Source organism: Gigantopelta aegis, chromosome 3 (assembly GCF_016097555.1).
Source record: "Gigantopelta aegis isolate Gae_Host chromosome 3, Gae_host_genome, whole genome shotgun sequence".
Classification (NCBI taxonomy): Eukaryota; Metazoa; Mollusca; class Gastropoda; order Neomphalida; family Peltospiridae; genus Gigantopelta; species Gigantopelta aegis.
In genome coordinates this window covers 5,258,253-5,279,826 of record NC_054701.1, presented here as the reverse complement: position 1 = coordinate 5,279,826, position 21,574 = coordinate 5,258,253, and the positions used below count along the sequence as shown (strand labels likewise).

General features: G+C 36.7%; 1 protein-coding gene across 5 annotated transcripts in view; it reads right to left on the bottom strand.

Annotated features, from left to right (window-relative positions):
• Positions 1-3,179: 3,179 nt before the first annotated feature.
• Positions 3,180-21,574, bottom strand: part of LOC121367427 (SLIT-ROBO Rho GTPase-activating protein 1-like) — a 154,134-nt gene continuing 135,739 nt past the window's right edge. For 4 of the 5 annotated variants that reach the window (XM_041491591.1, XM_041491587.1, XM_041491590.1 and 1 more), the window contains 6 exons: positions 21,295-21,400; positions 20,599-20,808; positions 19,767-19,825; positions 17,367-17,378; positions 14,050-14,230; positions 3,180-10,648 (listed from right to left, as the gene is read on the bottom strand). In XM_041491591.1, coding sequence (XP_041347525.1) covers positions 9,697-10,648; positions 14,050-14,230; positions 17,367-17,378; positions 19,767-19,825; positions 20,599-20,808; positions 21,295-21,400 — 1,520 coding nt within the window. In that variant the 3' untranslated portion in view covers positions 3,180-9,696. The remainder of the gene's footprint in view (positions 10,649-14,049; positions 14,231-17,366; positions 17,379-19,766; positions 19,826-20,598; positions 20,809-21,294; positions 21,401-21,574) is intronic. The other variant, XM_041491588.1, reaches the window with a different exon arrangement.

The window sequence follows — 21,574 nt, the reverse complement described above, 5'->3', positions numbered from 1 at the left end:
GCGAGATTTGACATGACACTGCCTGTAGTCGTTTCCCCTGTGATCACTGTATTTTCCCCACCTAGTAGCTTCCATTGGCCACGTGAACAAAGCACAATTATCAACAGGCCAACCTTTAAACAAAATGTAGTCTCTGTATCCCCATCAAACCACTTCGTAGCTTCCATTGTATCCCCGCCAAACCACCTTGTAGCTTCCATTGTATCCCCGCCAAACCACCTTGTAGCTTCCATTGTATCCCCGCCAAACCACCTTGTAGCTTCCATTGTCCATAGGAATAAAGTAAAATGATCAACAGGTCAACCTTTAAACCAAATATAGTTCTCTGTATTCTCCGACAAATCATTTAAGAAGTTGATTAGTCTGTAGGCATTTCGTTTTGATTTTCCCTTCTTTGAGCATACAGTCCTGCACATATGCCTGTGCTGCCTGGGACCGGGGTGGGCTTAGTTACTAAGTAGTAGGGTATGGTGGTCATACACCTCCTCCTGTAGCCAATAATGCTCACTGCATGGGACCTGGTACCATCACAGTCCTAATGCCCATGGTTTAGTTACTTTGTCATCAAGGTATTTTGGGTCCGTAAGTGTATGAAAGTATATGTAATTGGTACTGGGAAGGAAGCAGTTTGTTCACAATATTTTTTTTTTTTTTTACCTAACTTTGCCAGAAATGTTTAGGTTTTTCCAAGACTTGTAAGTCTAAGTAGAAATGGTGGTGTTTAAAAAATATATTAATTGCGAGTTTGGTGACCGTACATAGTTTGTTTGAAGGTTGGCCTTGGTCACAATAAACTGACAGCATTCACTAGGGGTTGGGAGGCATCGGTAAAAATAATAATCTCACATTGGCAACTGATGTGGGATTAAACAATCATGAGAAGTAACAATAGGTTACCTGCTCTGCTGAATTATTATTTAAACATTAATACTTGCATAACTATTGAGAACATCTCATCAATGGACAACATCCTTGGCAACCACGTACACAGTAGTTTTAGTGCTATAACTTTCATCTCGTTCAGAACATTTGTAATTCAAGTTCACAACATTGGTACGAGGAACCAAGATATTGTTTTTTACATATTTTGTATGTCTTGGTGTGTAGACCATTAAAATTATAAGAACTGCAAAAACAATAGGGTCATTAAGACCGTTTCCCAGTAAACGTGCATCAGTCTACGATTCATTAAGACTGTTTCCCAGTAAACGTGCATCAGTCTACGATTCATTAAGACTGTTTCCCAGTAAACGTGCATCAGTGGCTGTGGCAGATGGACCCCATTTGGTTGCTTTGATTTTTCAATGACATCCGATTAAGTGTCTACACAAGTTCATGGAAAGACACTTGAGAATGACACCAGAAACCTTATAGATGAGGCCATGAAGCAGTTTGGTCAGTTCATGTCCATAGCCAATCATATCTGGTCATTGCAATACACTTCATAGAGCCCAGAGGTGTTTTATAGTGTGGTTTTTGTCAGCATTGTCTTTTTAAATTGTTAGGTCTGCCCAGTATGACTAACTGTTAGTGTTGCCATATCCAAGATATTTGGCACATATTAGACGAAGCTGGTGATGGGGGTTTTCTGTCAGTTTATTCAACACGTTAACAGTGCATTTCATCTTCCATGTTTTTCATCTCCAAATTGATGTACATCACATTTTGTAATTGATGGAATTGACCAGTTTGCATTTTAAACAAGATTTCTTATTTCCACAATTAAAACCATTTTATGGAACTTTGTTATATGTATTTCACCAAATAAATTTTATTTTGTATAATGTGTTTTATTGTAAATTAATACAGTGCTAAAGAAGGCTTCATAAATAAAAACATTTAAAAACTATTGTGACTGGTTGTTTATTTTGTTGCACGTTGTATGTATCTATGTATGCTGCCTTGCATGTATTTCACAACTGCAAGACTGAAAAATATTTTCTGCTCAATAAAACGATCACCTTTAATCTGCAGTTACCACAGATTGATTACCACTTCCAGGGTAATAAACAGTAAGCCAATATCTCATCGAGTAACCTTTGGTCGTCTTTGGTGATCTTGCTTAGGCAGGTGGTTCAGCACCGTGATCCTCACAATTAACAATTTAATAAACTTAAATAAATAAATTTAATAAATTTGTTTTTAAAACTTTGTTTCATTTGAAAACTTCCCCATGGGAATAAAATAAAATTTTATCATACATACAAAAGGGATATAGTAGAGATCGATTAACAATTTTTTTTATCAAATATAGTTTTGTAGATTAATCAAGAAAAATATAATTTCAAACTTCATGAGCAGACATTCATCACTATGAGCAAGTATTGTTTTATTTCTATCTTTACCATTATTAAAATAAAGTGCATTTCATCTTCCAGGTAAGATATTTAAAAAATCGCCTTTTTATTTTATTATTAAAACATTTTTTTTATGTCAGACTAAACTGGAATTATTTATACTTTTTTTGTAATGGAGATTGGTAGTGTTTAGCAGTAACTTGTTTACCCCCACAACACGACAACCTCTAACAATAATCATAATCGGAGGTGTTAACATCTTTTCTGTTTTGAAATCCTAAAGGATTATAAAATGAATGTTTAACATCTCGGCACAAAAATAAAGATTGGGTGTTGAACAAAGATACGTACATCAATAGAATTATAACATGAATGATGGAGCCACTGTCTAAACACTCAACTTTAAGTTTAAACGCTGCACTTTCGTTTTCAACATTTTATATGACCCAAGATTTGAAGGGAAACAGATTTTGTGATCATGATATTACAAAGTCATACACTTTTGACAAAATTATTATGTTGGTACAAAGCAAGACCAGGTTAAGGAGTTGTAAAATATTAAAATTACACATCTGTAAAAAGTGACAATCAAAAGAAAGTATACCAAAACCTGTGAAATGGTCCATTCAACCCTTGCTCCTGTTTGTGAACTAGCATAGTAATTATTGTGTATACTGTGTTTATTCATCAACAAATGATTATACATGTACTTTCATAGACATCACTTATTGTATGCTGAAGTAAACATGTAATTTTTACTTTTGCGAAAAAATTTGCCAATGTGCCTGGGATGTATTCGAACACAACATTCCTTGATGCAGTATAATTCCAACTCCTGATATGACACGAGCTACTTGGTTCCTGGCTAGTAAAAACAAACAATTTTTTTTATGTTGAAGCATTTTTATTAAAAAGGGTTTATGAGATTTACTTACAAAAATGGACAAGTATCTTGTGACACACATCACTTGCAATCAGATCTCCACTCCTTCGCACTCGACAGTCTTTACATATACTATGTACAACTTAAACAACAGGAACATTTGTTAAAACATGTACTCTTCCAAACAACATAAAACAGTGGACAAGAATAAGAAACACTCTCTAACGTTATAAGTAATAGATCGGACTAAAACGCACACACAATGAGGATAACAAACGCACTCGTCTAACTGTATATATCCGTACTAACACACAAACATGCTGGTGTTCATGCAGTCAGACGCTCATACAATCAATCTGTACAAACAAAAACAACAATATTCACAATTATGTCAAAGATAATTTACTGTGAATTAATTTACACTGTAGATTGAAAAAAAGTCAGTAATTTAAGTTGTCAAAATGAAATAAACACTGCCAGTTTGTATAAAACTGAGTCAATTAAAAAAAATTAAATAGTAATAATTTACCACCATATTAAATTAGGAGAGGTCAAAGGAACAATTTATTTTTGTTTAAGATATACCAGTTTTCAAAAAAAAAGAATAAAAAAGAAAAGAATTGAAAAAAAAGAATAAACACTGAATATAAATTAGTTTGTAGTTGTGCGGACATACGAAAACTTCATAAATGTTTTTTGTTAGGAATTTGTAGGTGAAGAATTCATATCCTTTTGGTTTTAACAAGTTGATATTATTTAGCATTACTTTGTTCGTGTGGTGACATATACCCAGTGTAATAATATACAACAAATATTCCATTTTATGTAAAACCTATCTATATCTAAAGTTCAAACCTTAAAAGGGTTTCGTTTCTTGCTAGAATAGCTACGTTTTAATAACAATAACATGGTATCTTCAACCACAAAATAACTGAAATAATCTACATCATACATTTTGTAAATTGTTTAGATACAATAATTGGATTATGAAACACTTGTTTATTGTTCATGTGTATTTGCTTTGTTATTAAAGGATCATATTTCTCAACGTCAGACCTGCGCAGAATTACCACATAAAACATTTGTAAACAAATTGTTATCACAAATTACTGGCGAGCAGAAACACTTGAAATGAGCAATGATTGTAATAAGAGTAGAGAAACCCTAAACAAAGCCTGAATAATTCAGATTTTAAATGCTAGTAGTAAAATAAATGCTACAGCATTGTAAGAGGGAATAAATGCCTTTAACAGTTCATAATAAACAGTATTTTGTTTTGCTAAAGGTTGATTTTTCTGTTAAAATCCTAATTCATTTCCAGTTAATTTATTCATAAAAATAAATACAGAATTTTCTTTCAGAATAAATTTGAATATGTAATATCTAATTTTTGAAGACTTGTTCATTTATTCATTAAAATAATATATGCAGTGAATTTTCTTTTACAATTAAATTAGTGTAAGATTTCATTTTAAAGAAATTTTGCTATTAAAAGTTTTAAAAAGTATAAATAATGAATAGTACGACACTTGAATAATAAATACAACATACATTTCTCTTCATAAAAATACTTGTATCTAGTAAGTACAAAAGTAGTACATGTATTTAGTTCCGATAAAGACGACTTCACTATTAAAATGTCTATTTGAAAACTTACTATGATGAAGAAAACATGATAAATGGTTTAGTTTTTAATAGTTGGAAGACATTTTCTATAATACCTATATATTCTGGCTATATATTTGGCATTGGGAGTGAAACAGTCCATAAGTTCCTAAACTATAAATTCCATAGTAAAAAAAACAAAACGCAGTAGCAAAGAAAATGAAAAAAAGAAAGAAAGAAAAATAATAAGGCAAAGAATATAACATTTAATTTGCATATAATACATGTTTTCTTATATTCAATAACAATGCTTTGAGGTTTGCGGATTTTGTGTGTGTGTTTTGGAGTTGTTTTTTAAAAAAACTATTTCATGTATGAACACGGTTGTATGCAATTTAGAATTCAGTATTTATAATCATATAATTAAATAAACAATAAACTTCCAATTTCAGTCAAATCTATCATGGTCCAGTGGTTGTGAGATCCATTCCCATGTGAAACTATTCAGGTTGCCTCAGTCTGATCAATATTCCATGCTTGGTGTATCAAAGCTGGGGATCGATCGGTGCTGTCCTATAACTGTAATGAGCATATAAACCAATTTAATAGCTGCTAAATAAAACCCCAAAGCCTTTAAGCAGCAAGAGATTACTTATGTAATAAATCACTGTCACCGATTAAACAAAACATTCCTTTAGTGAACTTATCAAGTTTTGGTTTTTCTGCTCATCACTATTTGTAATTTTAATATTGTTATAAACCTGCAACAATCATAATTCTGTCCAACTGGTCAGGGCTGAAAACATTACACTAAGAATAATGTACATTAAGATTGTGTACAGATATTTGAATAAAGCCAGAAGTGTAATGATATGATGATACAGTATCGTATCATGAAACACAGAAGTGTAATGATATGATGATACAGTATCGTATCATGAAACACGGACCATGTCACAAAGCAGGTTCAGAGTAGCTGTATTGCCATATATACGATACATACATGTTTTAATCAATTTGGCTTAAAAAGATGACAATGTTTTTTTTTTACCAACTTGGGGACATGCCTGATCAATAAAATTATAATTCCCATATTCAACTGCAGGAATTCTCCAACATATAAGATATAATTATTTGTATCTATAAATATTGTATAAATAAAGATACACGAGTGGTCGTTAAGATGCCATTTATTACACAGGTTATTTCAAAGCGTACCCAATGAGCTAAAGCGAGCTGGATACCTTTTTAAATGTGTTTCAAATTTATTTTGGGCTCATGCTTGTAGTTAATTTAACCCTCAAAAAGCAATCAATTTCAGAATAATTTATATGTCACACAGCTATCAATTTCAATCATTGGATGGTATGGTGGTCACAACCGGGTAATCACCTATGAGCCAATTGTATGTCTTTAAATTGGTCAAACGAGTTATTACCACGTACAATAAAAAAAATGCATGGCAATCTCACAAATGTATGCTAAAACTCCAGTTTATTATCACAATAAATATTGTATCGTGACCCATGCATTCCGTATGATATCGTGACCCATAAGTGGCACACACGTATTGCTACATGTGTAATAAAAACCACACTGCTCCCAAATATCAAATACCTGTGATTATAAAGAACCTGCATCGTCTTTTATTTCTACTTTCAGAAATATGCCTGGTCTTTCCCCAGCAGCGTGTAATCATCTTCATTAGTCGACTAGTATTTCGCTTCAACACGTACAACGCACACACACTGACGGTGTGACCCAAACATGGACTCTTCATTTTAAGAACAAACCACCCAACACTTTTTATTTGCAAAAAACAAGATACAATAGACATAGACCTACTTTGATATACACATTGCACATTTTAGGTTTTATAAGTCTCCTTAAATTATGTTAGGTTTTTAAACATAATATTCAAACTGTTTGAGCAACATTAAATATTGCTTAAATATTTTGTTAATTTTTTGAAAATACACATTTAATATCAGAAATTTCGTCACTGCTCTTGAATGCCCTCCATTGCTTTGTGACTGGTATGTGCTTTCCTGCCTATGAGTATGTGATTAGCCGTTGATATACTGGTTGACATGGGGGAAAGCCTTTGATTCACAGAGAGGGATTGATCCTACCACCCACTGCCCTTCAGGTGAACATACTGAACTACATTGTATATCTCACCCTGAAACCAGAACAGTCACTTAAGTGTTTAGTTAAATACCACCAACACTCTACTACAGAAGATGTAACTCAAACTAATATTAAATCTAAGCTACCAGGTAAAATGTTATTTGCCAATATACACAGAACTGTGTGTAGAAAATGGAACACCAACACAGACAAACCAAATGTGTCTAAGATTTGTGAAAATTCAACTGAAATGTTGTGATCTACATGGCATTCACTTTCATAAAATTAAACTGAATTCATGCTTAAAAAGAAGAAGCAAAAGGTTGAATAATAAGTCAATTGTGAATAATTTACTGAGATGTGTGCTATTCTGCATTGACAAGAACCTAAAACAAGCTAGAAATGGAAATGTTGATCACAAAACTCTAAAGGTATGTCACCCAACTTCATAGACCTATGTGAGCCATGTAAATGTCATTTCAACTCAGTTGTTGCTTGGTGGAAGACAGCAGAGCATCAGAGATGTTAATCACAGCTTGCAACACAAAGTGAAAACTTATACAAGACTGACAATGGTTTTCACATCCTCAATCCTTCACACAATTCACATTTTGCACCACTGTAATTTCACCTGTTAAACATCTATGGCAATTCTATGACAGATTGCTTTCTTTTCTCATCCTAAAGTATAGAGAACAGAGCTATCCTATGAACGATATTTCTACCTTCCATGATCTATCTCCTGACAACGCTTAACAAGGGGAGCTAACTATTGATATTTTGGGATTAAAACCTGTATTACAAACGTTAACTTCATAAATATTTAAGATATGAAAGACATGAAATATAATAATGTAGTCAAATAAAAAACCCCAACTTTCTCAGCTATCTTTGTTTGTGTAAAATAATAATTTACCCTTGGTGGTGTAAGTTCTGACCCTGGGATTCAACAAGCCTCGTTTCAAGTCAAAATTTCCACCACCTTGGGTGTACTTTTTCTGTCTCACATATATATATATATCTATATATCTATCTCCTGACAACGCTTAACAAGTATGTCAACCAGTATATCTTATATATATATATATATATATATATATAGAGAGAGAGAGAGAGAGAGAGAGAGAGAGAGAGAGAGAGAGAGAGAGAGAGAGAGAGAGAGAGAGAGAGAGAGAGAGAGAGAGAGAGAGAGAGAAAAACTAGTTAATGACGTCGGATATCTGCTTTATCCTGTGAAGGTAAGAATGGGAAATTCTGCAGGACTCCACAAAGCGGAATCTCTCATTTAGTCTGAACAGGATAAAGCAGATATCTGTTAGTAACCAGTTATTACCTTTATCCTGCAATCATAAAATTTAAGGAGAAAAGCTATTATTTCTGTTATTTCAGCCACATTGTATGATGACCTAGAGGTCAAATGAGAAATTTTGTAATGTAGCTATGCATGTGACATCACCGATGTCACATGAGTGACGTCAAAAGTGATATCCTGCTACTATACGGATATGACTGCTTTATTCGTAATCATATTCTGTCAGTAGAAACAGTGGTTGTAGGATAAAATGGATTCCTATAATCAAGCATTACCAGAAGTTGATTCAGTATATGAATTACATGTATATTTTCATTGCTGTTTTACTGGACATATAAATGTGGTCTCTCTATAAAATGTCTTTGAAAAGACTAGAAAGGCCATCTCAGGACAAGTGGCTGCTTAATTAACCCAATGTATTATGTACCACTGTGTAGCATCTTGAATAACAAGGCCGGTGACTGCCTGCATAATACAGCAGGACCCGTGGTTAGGATTGAATGCACGTACCAGGTTAGAATTCTCATAATACAGCAGGACCCGTGGTTAGGATTGAATGCACGTACCAGGTTAGAATTCTCATAATACAGCAGGACCCGTGGTTAGGATTGAATGCACGTACCAGGTTAGAATTCTCATAATACAGCAGGACCCGTGGTTAGGATTGCATGCACGTACCAGGTTAGAATTCTCATCATGAACTGAAAACAGTTAACATTTCCACTGATTAAAGACAAATTGTGTTTGTGTATTGCTGAACAATCTCCGTGTATGCAACAGAATACAGCAACATAACATGAGTGTTCGCTACTCTAAGCACCAGAATAAGAAAGTCTCTGCAATTGCTAAAAATGAAAGTCAAATCAGGTCGTCATGCACAGAAATAACTTAGCACTGATGGGTCTGCACTCCGTAATACATGTATGTTCCTCCCAGTGAAATTCCTGTAAACTGTCCTCTTGGTAGGTCTAACACCAGATCACCACTCAATGAAAACATCCAACCCCATTACTAATCTGTCTAGTACAATTGTCTTCTATTAAATACAGGGATGAAAAGAACATTATACAGCCCCAGAAAACCCCAGTACAGTAAAAACATCTCGGCTAGGTATATCGGCGGTAGACCCCCCAGCGTGGTGCAAGAATGAAAGTCAACATCAACAGTACATTTTCTTACTGAAATATACATTCCACCAAAGTCACTTTTAATACGTTTTTGGCAAGAAGGCTACGATTCTATAGATAAGATGAGTTGTTGATACTTTCTAGTTTATCATAACAGTTTATAGGAATTTCACTGTACCGGCAAGACATAAGGGCCGAATTTACAAAGTCTGTTTTTATTTTTCACACGTGTAACTCCATTCATCTGCTATGCTCAAACACCTGCATTTAAGAAAAACAAGCTTCATAAATTCAGCCAACAGTGTTTGTATTAGCTGAGGGAGAGGGGAGGAAGAGTTAATATTATTTGAGTACTGTTGTTGTTGTTGTCGTCATCGTCGTTGGGTCTTGAGCTGGTTCTGGTCGCATCGGTTTTTTCATCACAGGTGGCTTAGCTTTTATTAATGGTTTTGGTTTCTCGGCAACGGGAGGGGGACTGGGGCCAACAGTTCCGGGGGACGCAGCCCGGACTCCGCTCGGCTGTATCGCGGACTTCATCACCTGTGAACTGTTGAGACTGCGCCTCATGATGGAGGACGAGAAGGACGACAAGGGCACAGACTCGGCTGAACCGTCTGGGGGTGGGTGATTCGCGTCACTCCCACCCCCGCCGCCCACCCTGACGGATATGTTCCTGGGCATGGAGTTGGCCTTCTTCAGTGTGCCCTGGTTGGACTTGGCAAACGTCTCGGCTGCGCTGATTGTCGGACTATCCGGCTCATTGCTGTCCTGGGAGGACGGCGATGTCGCGCTCTCCGCTGGCAGGTCCAGAACCAGGTCTGGGGTGTGTTTCGGGGTCTGCTTTGCCTTCACCACGGGCAGACTCATCCGCTTGGCTGACTTCTGCTGCATCTCGAGCGACTTGAGCCCCAGCATCACCTCTTCCAGCGCGTTGTCAATGTCGGAGATGTCGTCAGCCACCGACTCGGAGGATGACAGTTGCCGCTTTAAGTCCTTCTCCTCGGGCGAGTCGATGTCAGTGTTTGCGACGCTCGACAGACTGGTCTCCTGCGACGTGCCGATGTCGGTGTGGGGGGTGGACGGTGGCGAAGTCTCCGGCTCCACGTTGATGATGTCCGTCTCACGGATCACTATATGCGGCTGAGTCGTCACCGCCTTCTCGCTCGAGTCCTTTGAGTCGTTGTGCGTCGACTCCTCGCTCAGCTGCCGCACAACTGGCGGCTTTGTCGGCAGAGAATGAGTTGAGCTCATCTTGTCCTCCTCACTACTGTGACTCTTCTGCTCATCAAGCAGACTGAAGTAGGAAAAAAACAAAACAACTTGGTTAGTCAATGTGCACAGCTATGTTACAGAGATGTTACGATGTTCCAGAAACTAGCATATTTCAGAGATAATAAAAAACCAACTCTATTAGTCAATGACCACAAGTACATTACAAACCTGTTAAGAAATGTCACACACATTTCACTATGTATTTTTGTCACTACCATATATCGCAGTGTATCAGCCGACTTTTTAAGCCTCTAAATACCACCGAGGGAAAATACAAAATATAAAATACAACAAAATATCAGTGTGTACGAAAATACGATTCTAACGAAAACTTGTCAGTCAATCTGAGTTTCAAACCCTACCATTGTGTTAGTTAAACCAGTATTTTTAATACCCTCTAGTAAGTCCCATACCAGTGTCCATTTGATTGTTTAATACACACAATAAAAGTGATCTTTTATTTGAGAAATTCAATCAAATTTATTTTATTTTTATTGTGTCAACAATTTCTGGGAAAAGCCACTGACAAGTAGTACCAGCCCCAAGTTCAGCCAGTGAACATTTCACTAACATTAGAAAACTATTTGATTGGTTCCCGACATGGTCATTTAGTTTACTGTGAAGCGCATAAACCAGTCTAGCAGATGTTTTTCTGCTCGGTCTGGCTGAACGCAGCCCAGTATTTGGCGCCAAATGTGTCACGTGATCGGAATAGTTAAAGATATCACTACTTATAAAAGAACGGAAGAGGTAGTAGTGTTCATCATTGCAGTTATCTATCGTGGGTGTTAAATAATATTTACACCGCTGTGTAACAGTGAACCTATATTTTTCACCTAGCGATGTCCATGAGATCGATTCAGTCAAGAAATAAATAAACAGAACAAAGTTATCCCACATTAGGGGATTTTTTTTATAAACCTTTATTCTTTTTTAGCCATCTTAAAATCTTTATTAAAATATTTTTTGTACATTGGTTCACGAAAACAAATTCCCGCGATTGACTGTTGCACAAGACTGACATTTTCTCGATCGGATATATCTATATTTATGCCCGTTTCAACTACATAAAAGTTGAGTCGGCTTATACATCATACCAACCTTTTTGTACCAGATATTGAGGGGCAAACTAAAGGGTCGGCTTATCCACAGAGTTGGCTAATACACAGTGATATACGGTACTCTCTACCTGTTTCTGACATTTTTTCAGGCAATGATTCATAAGATATTTACTTCAGTTACAAATAGATTTAGTAAAATAACTTTAATCAGTTCCTGGCCTTGACAAGAAACTGTGATTTTAAAAAGATGTATTGTGTGGGATGGGCCCCTCCACACAACTGTAACTCACCCTGATTTCATAAAGACATATTTGTCTGGTAAAAGTCACTCTCCTCCTCACTGTAACTCACCCTGCTTTTATAAAGACGTATTTGTCGGGTATTAACCCCTCCCAGCCGTGACAACACCCCTCTCACCACTATAACTCATCCTGCTTTGATAAAGACGTATTTGTCGGGTATTAACCTCTCCCAGCCGTGACAACACCCCTCTCACCACTATAACTCATCCTGCTTTGATAAAGACGTATTTGTCGGGTATTAACCTCTCCCGGCCGTGACAACACCCCTCCCACCACTATAACTCACCCTGCTTTGATAAAGACGTATTTGTCGGGTATTAACCTCTCCCGGCCGTGACAACACCCCTCCCACCACTATAACTCATCCTGCTTTGATAAAGACGTATTTGTCGGGTATTAACTCCTCCCGGCCGTGACTGCACCCCTCCCACCACTATAACTCACCCTGCTTTGATAAAGACGTATTTGTCGGGTATTAACCCCTCCCGGCCGTGACAACACCCCTCCCACCACTATAACTCACCCTGCTTTGATAAAGACGTATTTGTCGGGTATTAACCTCTCCCGGCCGTGACAACACCCCTCCCTCCACTATAACTCACCCTGCTTTCATAAAGACGTATTTGTCGGGTATTAACCCCTCCCGGCCGTGACAACACCCCTCCCTCCACTATAACTCACCCTGCTTTCATAAAGACGTATTTGTCGGGTATTAACCCCTCCCGGCCGTGACAACACCCCTCCCACCACTATAACTCACCCTGCTTTGATAAAGACGTATTTGTCGGGTATTAACCCCTCCCGGCCGTGACAACACCCCTCCCACCACTATAACTCACCCTGCTTTGATAAAGACGTATTTGTCGGGTATTAACCCCTCCCGGCCGTGACAACACCCCTCCCACCACTATAACTCACCCTGCTTTGATAAAGACGTATATGTCGGGTATTAACCCCTCCCGGCCGTGACTGCACCCCTCCCACCACTATAACTCACCCTGCTTTGATAAAGACGTATATGTCGGGTATTAACCCCTCCCGGCCGTGACAACACCCCTTCCACCACTATAACTCACCCTGCTTTGATAAAGACGTATTTGTCGGGTATTAACCCCTCCCGGCCGTGACTGCACCCCTCCCACCACTATAACTCACCCTGCTTTGATAAAGACGTATTTGTCGGGTATTAACCCCTCCCGGCCGTGACTGCACCCCTCCCACCACTATAACTCACCCTGCTTTGATAAAGACGTATATGTCGGGTATTAACCCCTCCCGGCCGTGACTGCACCCCTCTCACCACTATAACTCACCCTGCTTTGATAAAGACGTATTTGTCGGGTATTAACCCCTCCCGACCGTGACTGCACCCCTCTCACCACTATAACTCACCCTGCTTTGATAAAGATGTATTTGTCACCCCTCCCGGCCTCCTGCTTTGATAAAGACGTATTTGTCGGGTATTAACCCCTCCCGGCCGTGACGTATTTGCACCCCTCTCCACCACTATAACTCACCCTGCTTTGATAAAGACGTATTTGTCGGGTATTAACCGGCCGTGACAACACCCCTCCCACCACTATAACTCACCCGCTTTTATAAAGACGTATTTGTCGGGTATTAACCGGCCGTGACAACCCACCACTATAACTCACCCTGCTTTGATAAAGACGTATTTGTCGGGTATTAACCTCTCCCGGCCGTGACAACACCCCTCCCTCCACACTCACCCTGCCATAAAGACGTATTTGTCGGGTATTAACCCCTCCCGGCCGTGACAACACCCCTCCCACCACTATAACTCACTATAACTCACACCTGCTTTGATAATAAAGACGTATTTGTCGGGTATTAACCCCTCCCGTGCCTTTGTGACTGCACCCCTCTCACCACTATAACTCACCCTGCTTTGATAAAGACGTATTTGTCGGTATTAACCCCTCCCGACCGTGACAACACCCCTCCCACCACTATAACTCACCCTGCTTTGATAAAGACGTATTTGTCGGGTATTAACCCCTCCCGGCCGTGACAACACCCCTCTCACCACTATAACTCACCCTGCTTTGATAAAGACGTATTTGTCGGGTATTAACCCCTCCCGGCCGTGACAACACCCCTCCCACCAGTCATCAGACGCTCGCTGGTAGATAATCAACTGCTCCCCCTTCTTGAATGACAGTTCCCGATCTGTGCGACCCTCAAAATCGTATAGTGCTGTAGCTTCTATTAAATCTGGTTCTGTAAGTAAAAACACAAAAGTGTGGTTGAGAGCCCCGCCAGAATGGTGATGACAGTAAACTGTTTGCAGTGCAATAATCAAACACATGTACCACATTATTACACATAAGCAGTGCAATAATTACTATCACATGTGAAATGATGTCATGTGTCTGTTTGCTAAAACTGACAATAAACATCAGTAAATTATTTCTGAATATTTGAAAAAACACACACTCACACACACACATGCACGCACAATGCTGTCTTCAATTTATACATATATTATACAGTCAAATAAAGCAAAAAATAAGAAGAAAAACGTTGGCCCTGGTGAGTCCAAAGTTCAAAATTGATGTGGTGATGCTTGGCATGGACTGCACAAAAAGGTGGGTACTGGTATATATATCTGTTTTATATCCTACGTGTCTGTCTTGGTCCCTCCTCGCTGGCCATGGTGCCGCCTTATTTATTTGATACCCTAAACAATTTCTTTCACATTTTTCATAGAGCCAAGGCAACTCTAATGACTGCGACATTGTCCCCAAATCATCTCATTTGAACCCAAAATGTCATGGTTCATCACAATATTATTAGTTGAGGCAGTGCAACATTATATCTGGGATATATGGCGCTGTTGTAGCTACTGTGGAAATTAAAAAAAAAAAAAAAAATGTTTACAAGCAGAGTCAAAATCATTGTCTGCAATGACCAGAGACCAGCAATATATTTTGTTTGTCCTAATATATAATGATTTATACATGTGTCAACACACAATTAAGGAGGTTCAGGCAGTAAAGCTCTCGCCTGAAGTACTTTGGTTGAAGGATCGAATCCCCTCAGAGGACCCAATCTCTGATTGACTGGGGCTTATGTGTTGTCCTGACTGTGTACAGAACTCATGTTCGACATACGGTTTAAGAGAAATGGAGCTAAACATAAAATCTTAATGTTGAGATAAACACAAAAGCATTTTACTTAAAATGTTTAAAGTATTGTAATTATTATTTTCTTACATGCATTATAATGAATATTCATAAACTAAGTAATAGAAATTGGGACTACAACCCTTTTCAATCCTGTGAACATTGCTACATATGGCTGTATTTGAAAGCTATAATCAATTGTCAATATTTTAATGAAATAAAAACATCAAACTTGCTAGTCTTACAATACTGTTTGTATTTCTGTTTAAAATTTAGCTTATTGCTGGAAATAGATATTTCTTCACAGCTGACCATGTGAACATTTATTTCTGACTGTGTAATCATTAACCATCTAGCACTCCACAACCCAATTATGTTGAAATCTCATCTGAAGTATGCTTATGTTTATGATCAACTGAAATACAAGTATTTTCAACTGTCACATACCTGATACCATAACAATTAACTAACGGTCACACTAAGACACCATCTTCAGCCTTTCAAGATAACCCACAACACATCCAGCGTACAGAAATGAATAATCTAGAGACACTACATGTATGTTTCAACAAGAACTAGTATACAATGTCTGGAAAGGATGATGCATCTTTAATACGTTTTGTATTGTGAACAAATCAAAATCAAAGGATGTCTATACACCGATTTCAAACACTGTGAAAATTGATTTAAATGTAACACCATGATAAGATACAAAGTTAATTTGTTTTTGTTTAAATTCTCTGCCTCCTGCTGTTGGACATTGAAGGACTAAGGATACAGATGAAATTTATAAATGGACTATAAAACGAGTACTATACTTCAGAATTGACTATAAAACGAGTACTATACTTCAGAATGCCAGTATTAAAGTGATGGACCCTAGTTATTAAACACCATGACATAGTATTCACTATTAGAGCAGTTTTTGATAATTAAATTAAAATTGACTTTCATGTTATTGTATAGAATATCCTCGTCAGTACATCCCAAGTATTTCTGATAATTAAATTAAAACTGACTTCCATGCTACTGTTTATAATATCCTTGTCAGTACATCCCAAGTATTTTTGATAATTAAATTAAAACTGACTTTCATGTTAGTGTTTAGAATATCTTCGTCACTACATCCCAAGTATTTTTGATAATTAAATTAAAACTGACTTCCATGTTATTGTTTGGAATTTCCTCATCAGCACATCCCAAGTGTTTCTGATCATCTGGCTTTTTGGAATGCCCCCAAATATAGTTTTCATAATTCTAAAAATGAAACACTTCTCTGAGAAGTAATGGTTATTGAGCCAAGCTCTACTTCTATTCTTATATAGACAGTATGAAATTATTTTGTCGTTAAAGACGATAAAAATGGTCGCATATATGTGACCAAATCGGTCGCAATGTAAAGGGCTGAATCATTTTTATAAATTCATTTGAGAATTAAACACTGAAATGTTATAGGTTATAATCAAATGTTCACACTGCTATACTTCTGGCCAGGAATAACAACCACAAAACATTATAGAGTTCTTTTTCTGCTGAACTAGGGGTAAGGCAATAAGTTTAACCCGCACATGCAAACTACAGATAAACTAAAGGAGCTCTGTGATGATCGGATCCTGACTTGGGGCCACATCAAATGTTTAAACGGTGACTATAGGAACAGGAAAAGAAAGTTCAGAAAATGTCAGTAGTCATTTGACAACATATTTTCAAATTTCCTGGACAAAGTGCAAAAAATCACCATTTTCCAGGACTTTCAAATAATGGAAAACAGCTTCCCAAAATTGAAGGATTTTCCTGGAATTTCCGGATGCATACGAACCCTGTTAACAAGTGAAGCATTGAGAATTCAAGACACTGCAGTTCAAGTGTTTATTGGTTAATCTCAGTTCTAAATCTAGTTCAAAAATGCTGTTTCAACTTAAATCACTAGGAATTAATCTAATCATTATTTTCATTTTAAAAAAGGCATCGATTATTTTCTTCTACAAAATAAAAGTAAAAAGAAACTGTGCATGCATCATTGTTATTAACTTAAGACTGAAATGTTGTTGTTGTTTTTTTTGTTGTTTTTTTATAAGAAAGCAAATAAAAATAAATGTAACATAAAAGCAAGTAAAACTAAAGTAAAATAATAAAATAATGAAAATAAAATAAAACAATAATGACCATGCAAACCAAACAAGTGAGTATTTGAAATGACTAACGCAGAGTAAGCAGACCCAATAGCTTACCAAACATAGAACCTGCAATAAAAGTATAGCCACGAGGGGAAATTAATCAAACTGAAATGTGTAAGTAAGCAGACGTTGCCATTTTATTGAAGCAAATATTAAAGTATGCATGAATAAAAGACCTATCCAAAATGACTACCGGTATACTAATTCACTTTAGATGGCATAAAATACTTTTTATAAAGAATTCTGATAAAATTCATAGCGTTTTCCAAGAAAGTCTCACAACAGACTTTCATCAAAAGATTATTAAATTTAAAAAAAAATGTTTCAAATAATAATCAATCCAACAAGTTACTTTATTCAAACATTTTTTGAGTGTACTGCATTTTCATTATGACTGTTTAATACAAACACACTGACAGTATTCTTATCATAATTTTATGCTGTTCAAGTCTGACCCCAAATTATCTCCCCTCAACAGATATATAAAATTATCCAGTGGATGGAGAAATTTCTTCATAATATCTACATTTTTCAGTATGGTTGCTTGCTGAAATAGTAAATCTATTTTTTTTCTTCTGAAAAAGCATGTTTTAAACTGTTAGTATTGAATTTGGTTTGAGAAAAGATATCACAACAGAAATCATAGCAAGAGCTGTTTTTAACCAGTACTGTATGAGTAATATATATATTTATTTAAATTATTCTATTATAACAAAGAGGTATATAGATTGACATGGTAGACTTATCTCACTATAAAGAGAAAGTGAATCATAAAATGACTGTCAGTTATCACAAATGTGATTGGGAAACATCAACACTATTGTTTGTATGTTTGGGAAACATCAACACTATTGTTTGTATGTTTACTTGTTGAAATTTGGTTTTAATACACGTAAACGTAAATTGTTTCATTTTATTTTAGTTGTAGAAATTATGAACCCTCTCCCCACTGTGCAGAGTTCCTTTCCAGAATACTCCAGTTTCCATCAAGGATTATAAAGACATCTAACTAATAAATTATATTTTACAAAGAACAGTGTAATCCCAGCACATAGTATTTATTACTATTGCAAATGTTTAAAATATTAGAAGCAGCCTGATGCTGACAAAAATGAAAAAGAAAATGTAAATAAAGAAGAAAGAAACACTCACCAAAAAAGGAAACAAAAGCTTGCTTGGTTCTTACAGATATGTGTTACCTACATCTGCATAGATTACAGTATTAAAATAATCCTTCTATTGTCTGTCTACTTGGTCAAAAATAGTTTATACTAAAAAGCTAAAATCTGATAATAATAATTTTAAATTTTTTAATGAAAGTACATGTATGTGAAATACATGATAAAGCACACAGATTAATGAATGTGTTACGTGTATGACTGGATTATAATTATGTGAATTATGCAATGGGATGGATTAACACTTTGTTTTGGACCAGCTACTGATGATACTTCATCTACTGGAGAATGTGCCTGCTGAATAATGAATTTACCATGGCGACACGTTCATATGAGCAGAGAAACAGTTTATGTGTGTAATGTTAACTTCTGAGAAAGTAACCCGCCATGGCCTCTTCAAAGGGTGAAGGGTGATTCCAAAGATGTTCAGAATCTAAACAAATTATGTCATTTATCTGTGACAGGTCAGTTATCTAGAACAGTGAAAAGTAGGTCTGGGTGACATAGTCGTAACAGAAGATCTTTTATCTAGAACCATGAAAGAAGGTCACAGTGACCTAGTAGTGGTACATGACACACTGCCATCCCAAGAAGGTATGGCTGGGATAAGGATTTTCTTTAATGTATAGGTCACAGCGACCTAGTAATGGTATGACATAACCCATCCAATGTTGGTTTTACTTTCATTTAATAATTCCCTAATATATCTCAAGTATTCTAGATGGATCAAGTCTGAACATTACACAATTAGTAATAAAATATACCAGTTAAAACAGCAATTAAAAAAAAAATGTATTTGCTCTTTCATTTAGAGTTTGTAAAGGAATTGTAGTGTTCTTAGACTGTTACTTGTAATTTATTTGTGGCATAAATCCAAGCTGTTTGACGAGGACATCAATACTGTGATGAGATTAGCCACACACTACACATTATAAGAGCATCAAAACAATTAGGCCCTGTCAAATTATCTGTAACCAATCATAAGATTTGTACCAAAACAATTAGGCCATGTCCTGATATCTTTAACCAATAACAAGGTTTCTACCAAACTAATGAGGCTATGTCCTGTTATCTTTAACCAACAACAAGTTTCCTTTCTACCAATCAAATTCAAGTTACAGATCATCATTACAGTTTGCACTTGACAAATGTTTTGGTTGAAACTGTTATGGAGCTATTAATACCAAAACAAACCATCACCCAAACACACAGAATGAGAAAGAACACAAGAATTCTTTGAACAACTACCAGCTAAATACACAGAGATTGTACCCACCTTCCTCATCACTTGGTATTGAGCTGGTATCATCTCCATCATGGTCTGTCATGGTGTCCCTGCAAATAACCATAGCAACAGTTGGTCAAACAGACTAACATACAAAAATAATGTTTAAATACCAACAGCCTTCGGTCTGGAAAAACATCAGTACCTTGTCAATTCAAATACATGTTTTACAAAAAGCTAATGGTTTAAATAATAATTTATAGTACAAATCTGCTTTCTAGGACATATTCTTCATGGATTCTGCCATATCATCTAGAAATATGGCCTCATGATACTGACCAACTATCCAAATCACACTCTCACGGGCCTGCTCTCCGTTATTCTCTCACCACCATTGGGGAATATGGTGACACCATACTGACATCTCTCCAGAATACATCTCTCATACACCTCTCTAGCATCACTGGAGAATATGGCCTTGTGTCACTAACTTGCTTGCTAGATTACATTTGTCAGACCTCCCCACCGTCATTGGGCAATATGAATTCGAACCTGCATTCTACAATACATTTTCCATAGACCTTCCTATCATCATTGGGGAATACAGCCCCGACACTAACTTGCTTGTTAGATTATATTTGTCATAGACCTCCCCACCATTTGGGAATATGATGTCACCATATTACTGCTTTCTAGAATACCTCTCTCACAGACCTCCACACCGCACTGGGAAAAATAAATACTAACCTGCTTTTTAGAATACATTTCCCATAGACCTCCACACCATCGTTGGGGAATATGAACATACAAACCTGCTTTTTAGAATACATTTCCCATAGATCTCCACACCATCGTTGGGGAATATGAATATGAATATACAAACCTGCTTTCTAGAATACATTTCTCATAGACCTCCCCACCATCGTTGGGGAATATGGCCTCATGGTTTGTGATGATTGTTTTGATGATCTCGTTGGTGCTGGCTTGGTACGAGACCTGGTCGCGGTCCGGTGGGATGGGAAGGAGCGTCGGACCGAAGCAGATAGCCAGGTTGTAGGGATCCATCATGTTCTCATCACTGTACTCAGACAGGCTGCAAGTTAAACAAAATTACAAAATCAGTTAGTGTAACCAACGAATGTAACGAGTGTAGGACATAGCCCACTGGTGTTATGGCAATAGCCCACTGGTGTTATGGCAATAGCCCACTGGTGTTATGGCAATGGTATGTGCTATTGTGACAGGTGATGCATATAAACATTCCTGTGCTCCTAATGAAAACTTTAACATTTTAACGAATGTGACTAATAAACACAAAACAAGACAATTGTCCACATCTAAAGTATTTATGTTAGACTTCCCAGAACTGTGAATTCAATCCTCTCCAGTTTTGAAGTGGGCATGTTCACCTTTTCACACTGCCATCTTTTACAGTATTTAACGTTACAATCTCTACATTATATAAATAGCATATTTTACTAACTAAGTGGAAGGATGCATTTTTTTGCAGGGTGGGGGGATGGGGGACCGTGGTACTCTTTACTAAAACAGAGCAGTTGAACAGTCTATAACTACTCACTGATTGAGGAATGCAAACAGATATCTCATCACAATAAGCGTCGGCCTTGGCAACGTCATCAACAGGTCTCGAATCTTGTCCACCCTCCGGTTTGTGTCGTCTTCCCCTGCAAGCAAACGTTTCATTAACATTATTCCCAATCAGTTTTTTTTATTTTAAAATGGAATTCTTAAAGATTCAGACAAAATTTAATAGATACAGAGACATTTTTTTAAATGAAACTCAACTCGTACAAATAACTCAACTACTTTTTAGCAATTATTATTTTTTTCTACTTTTA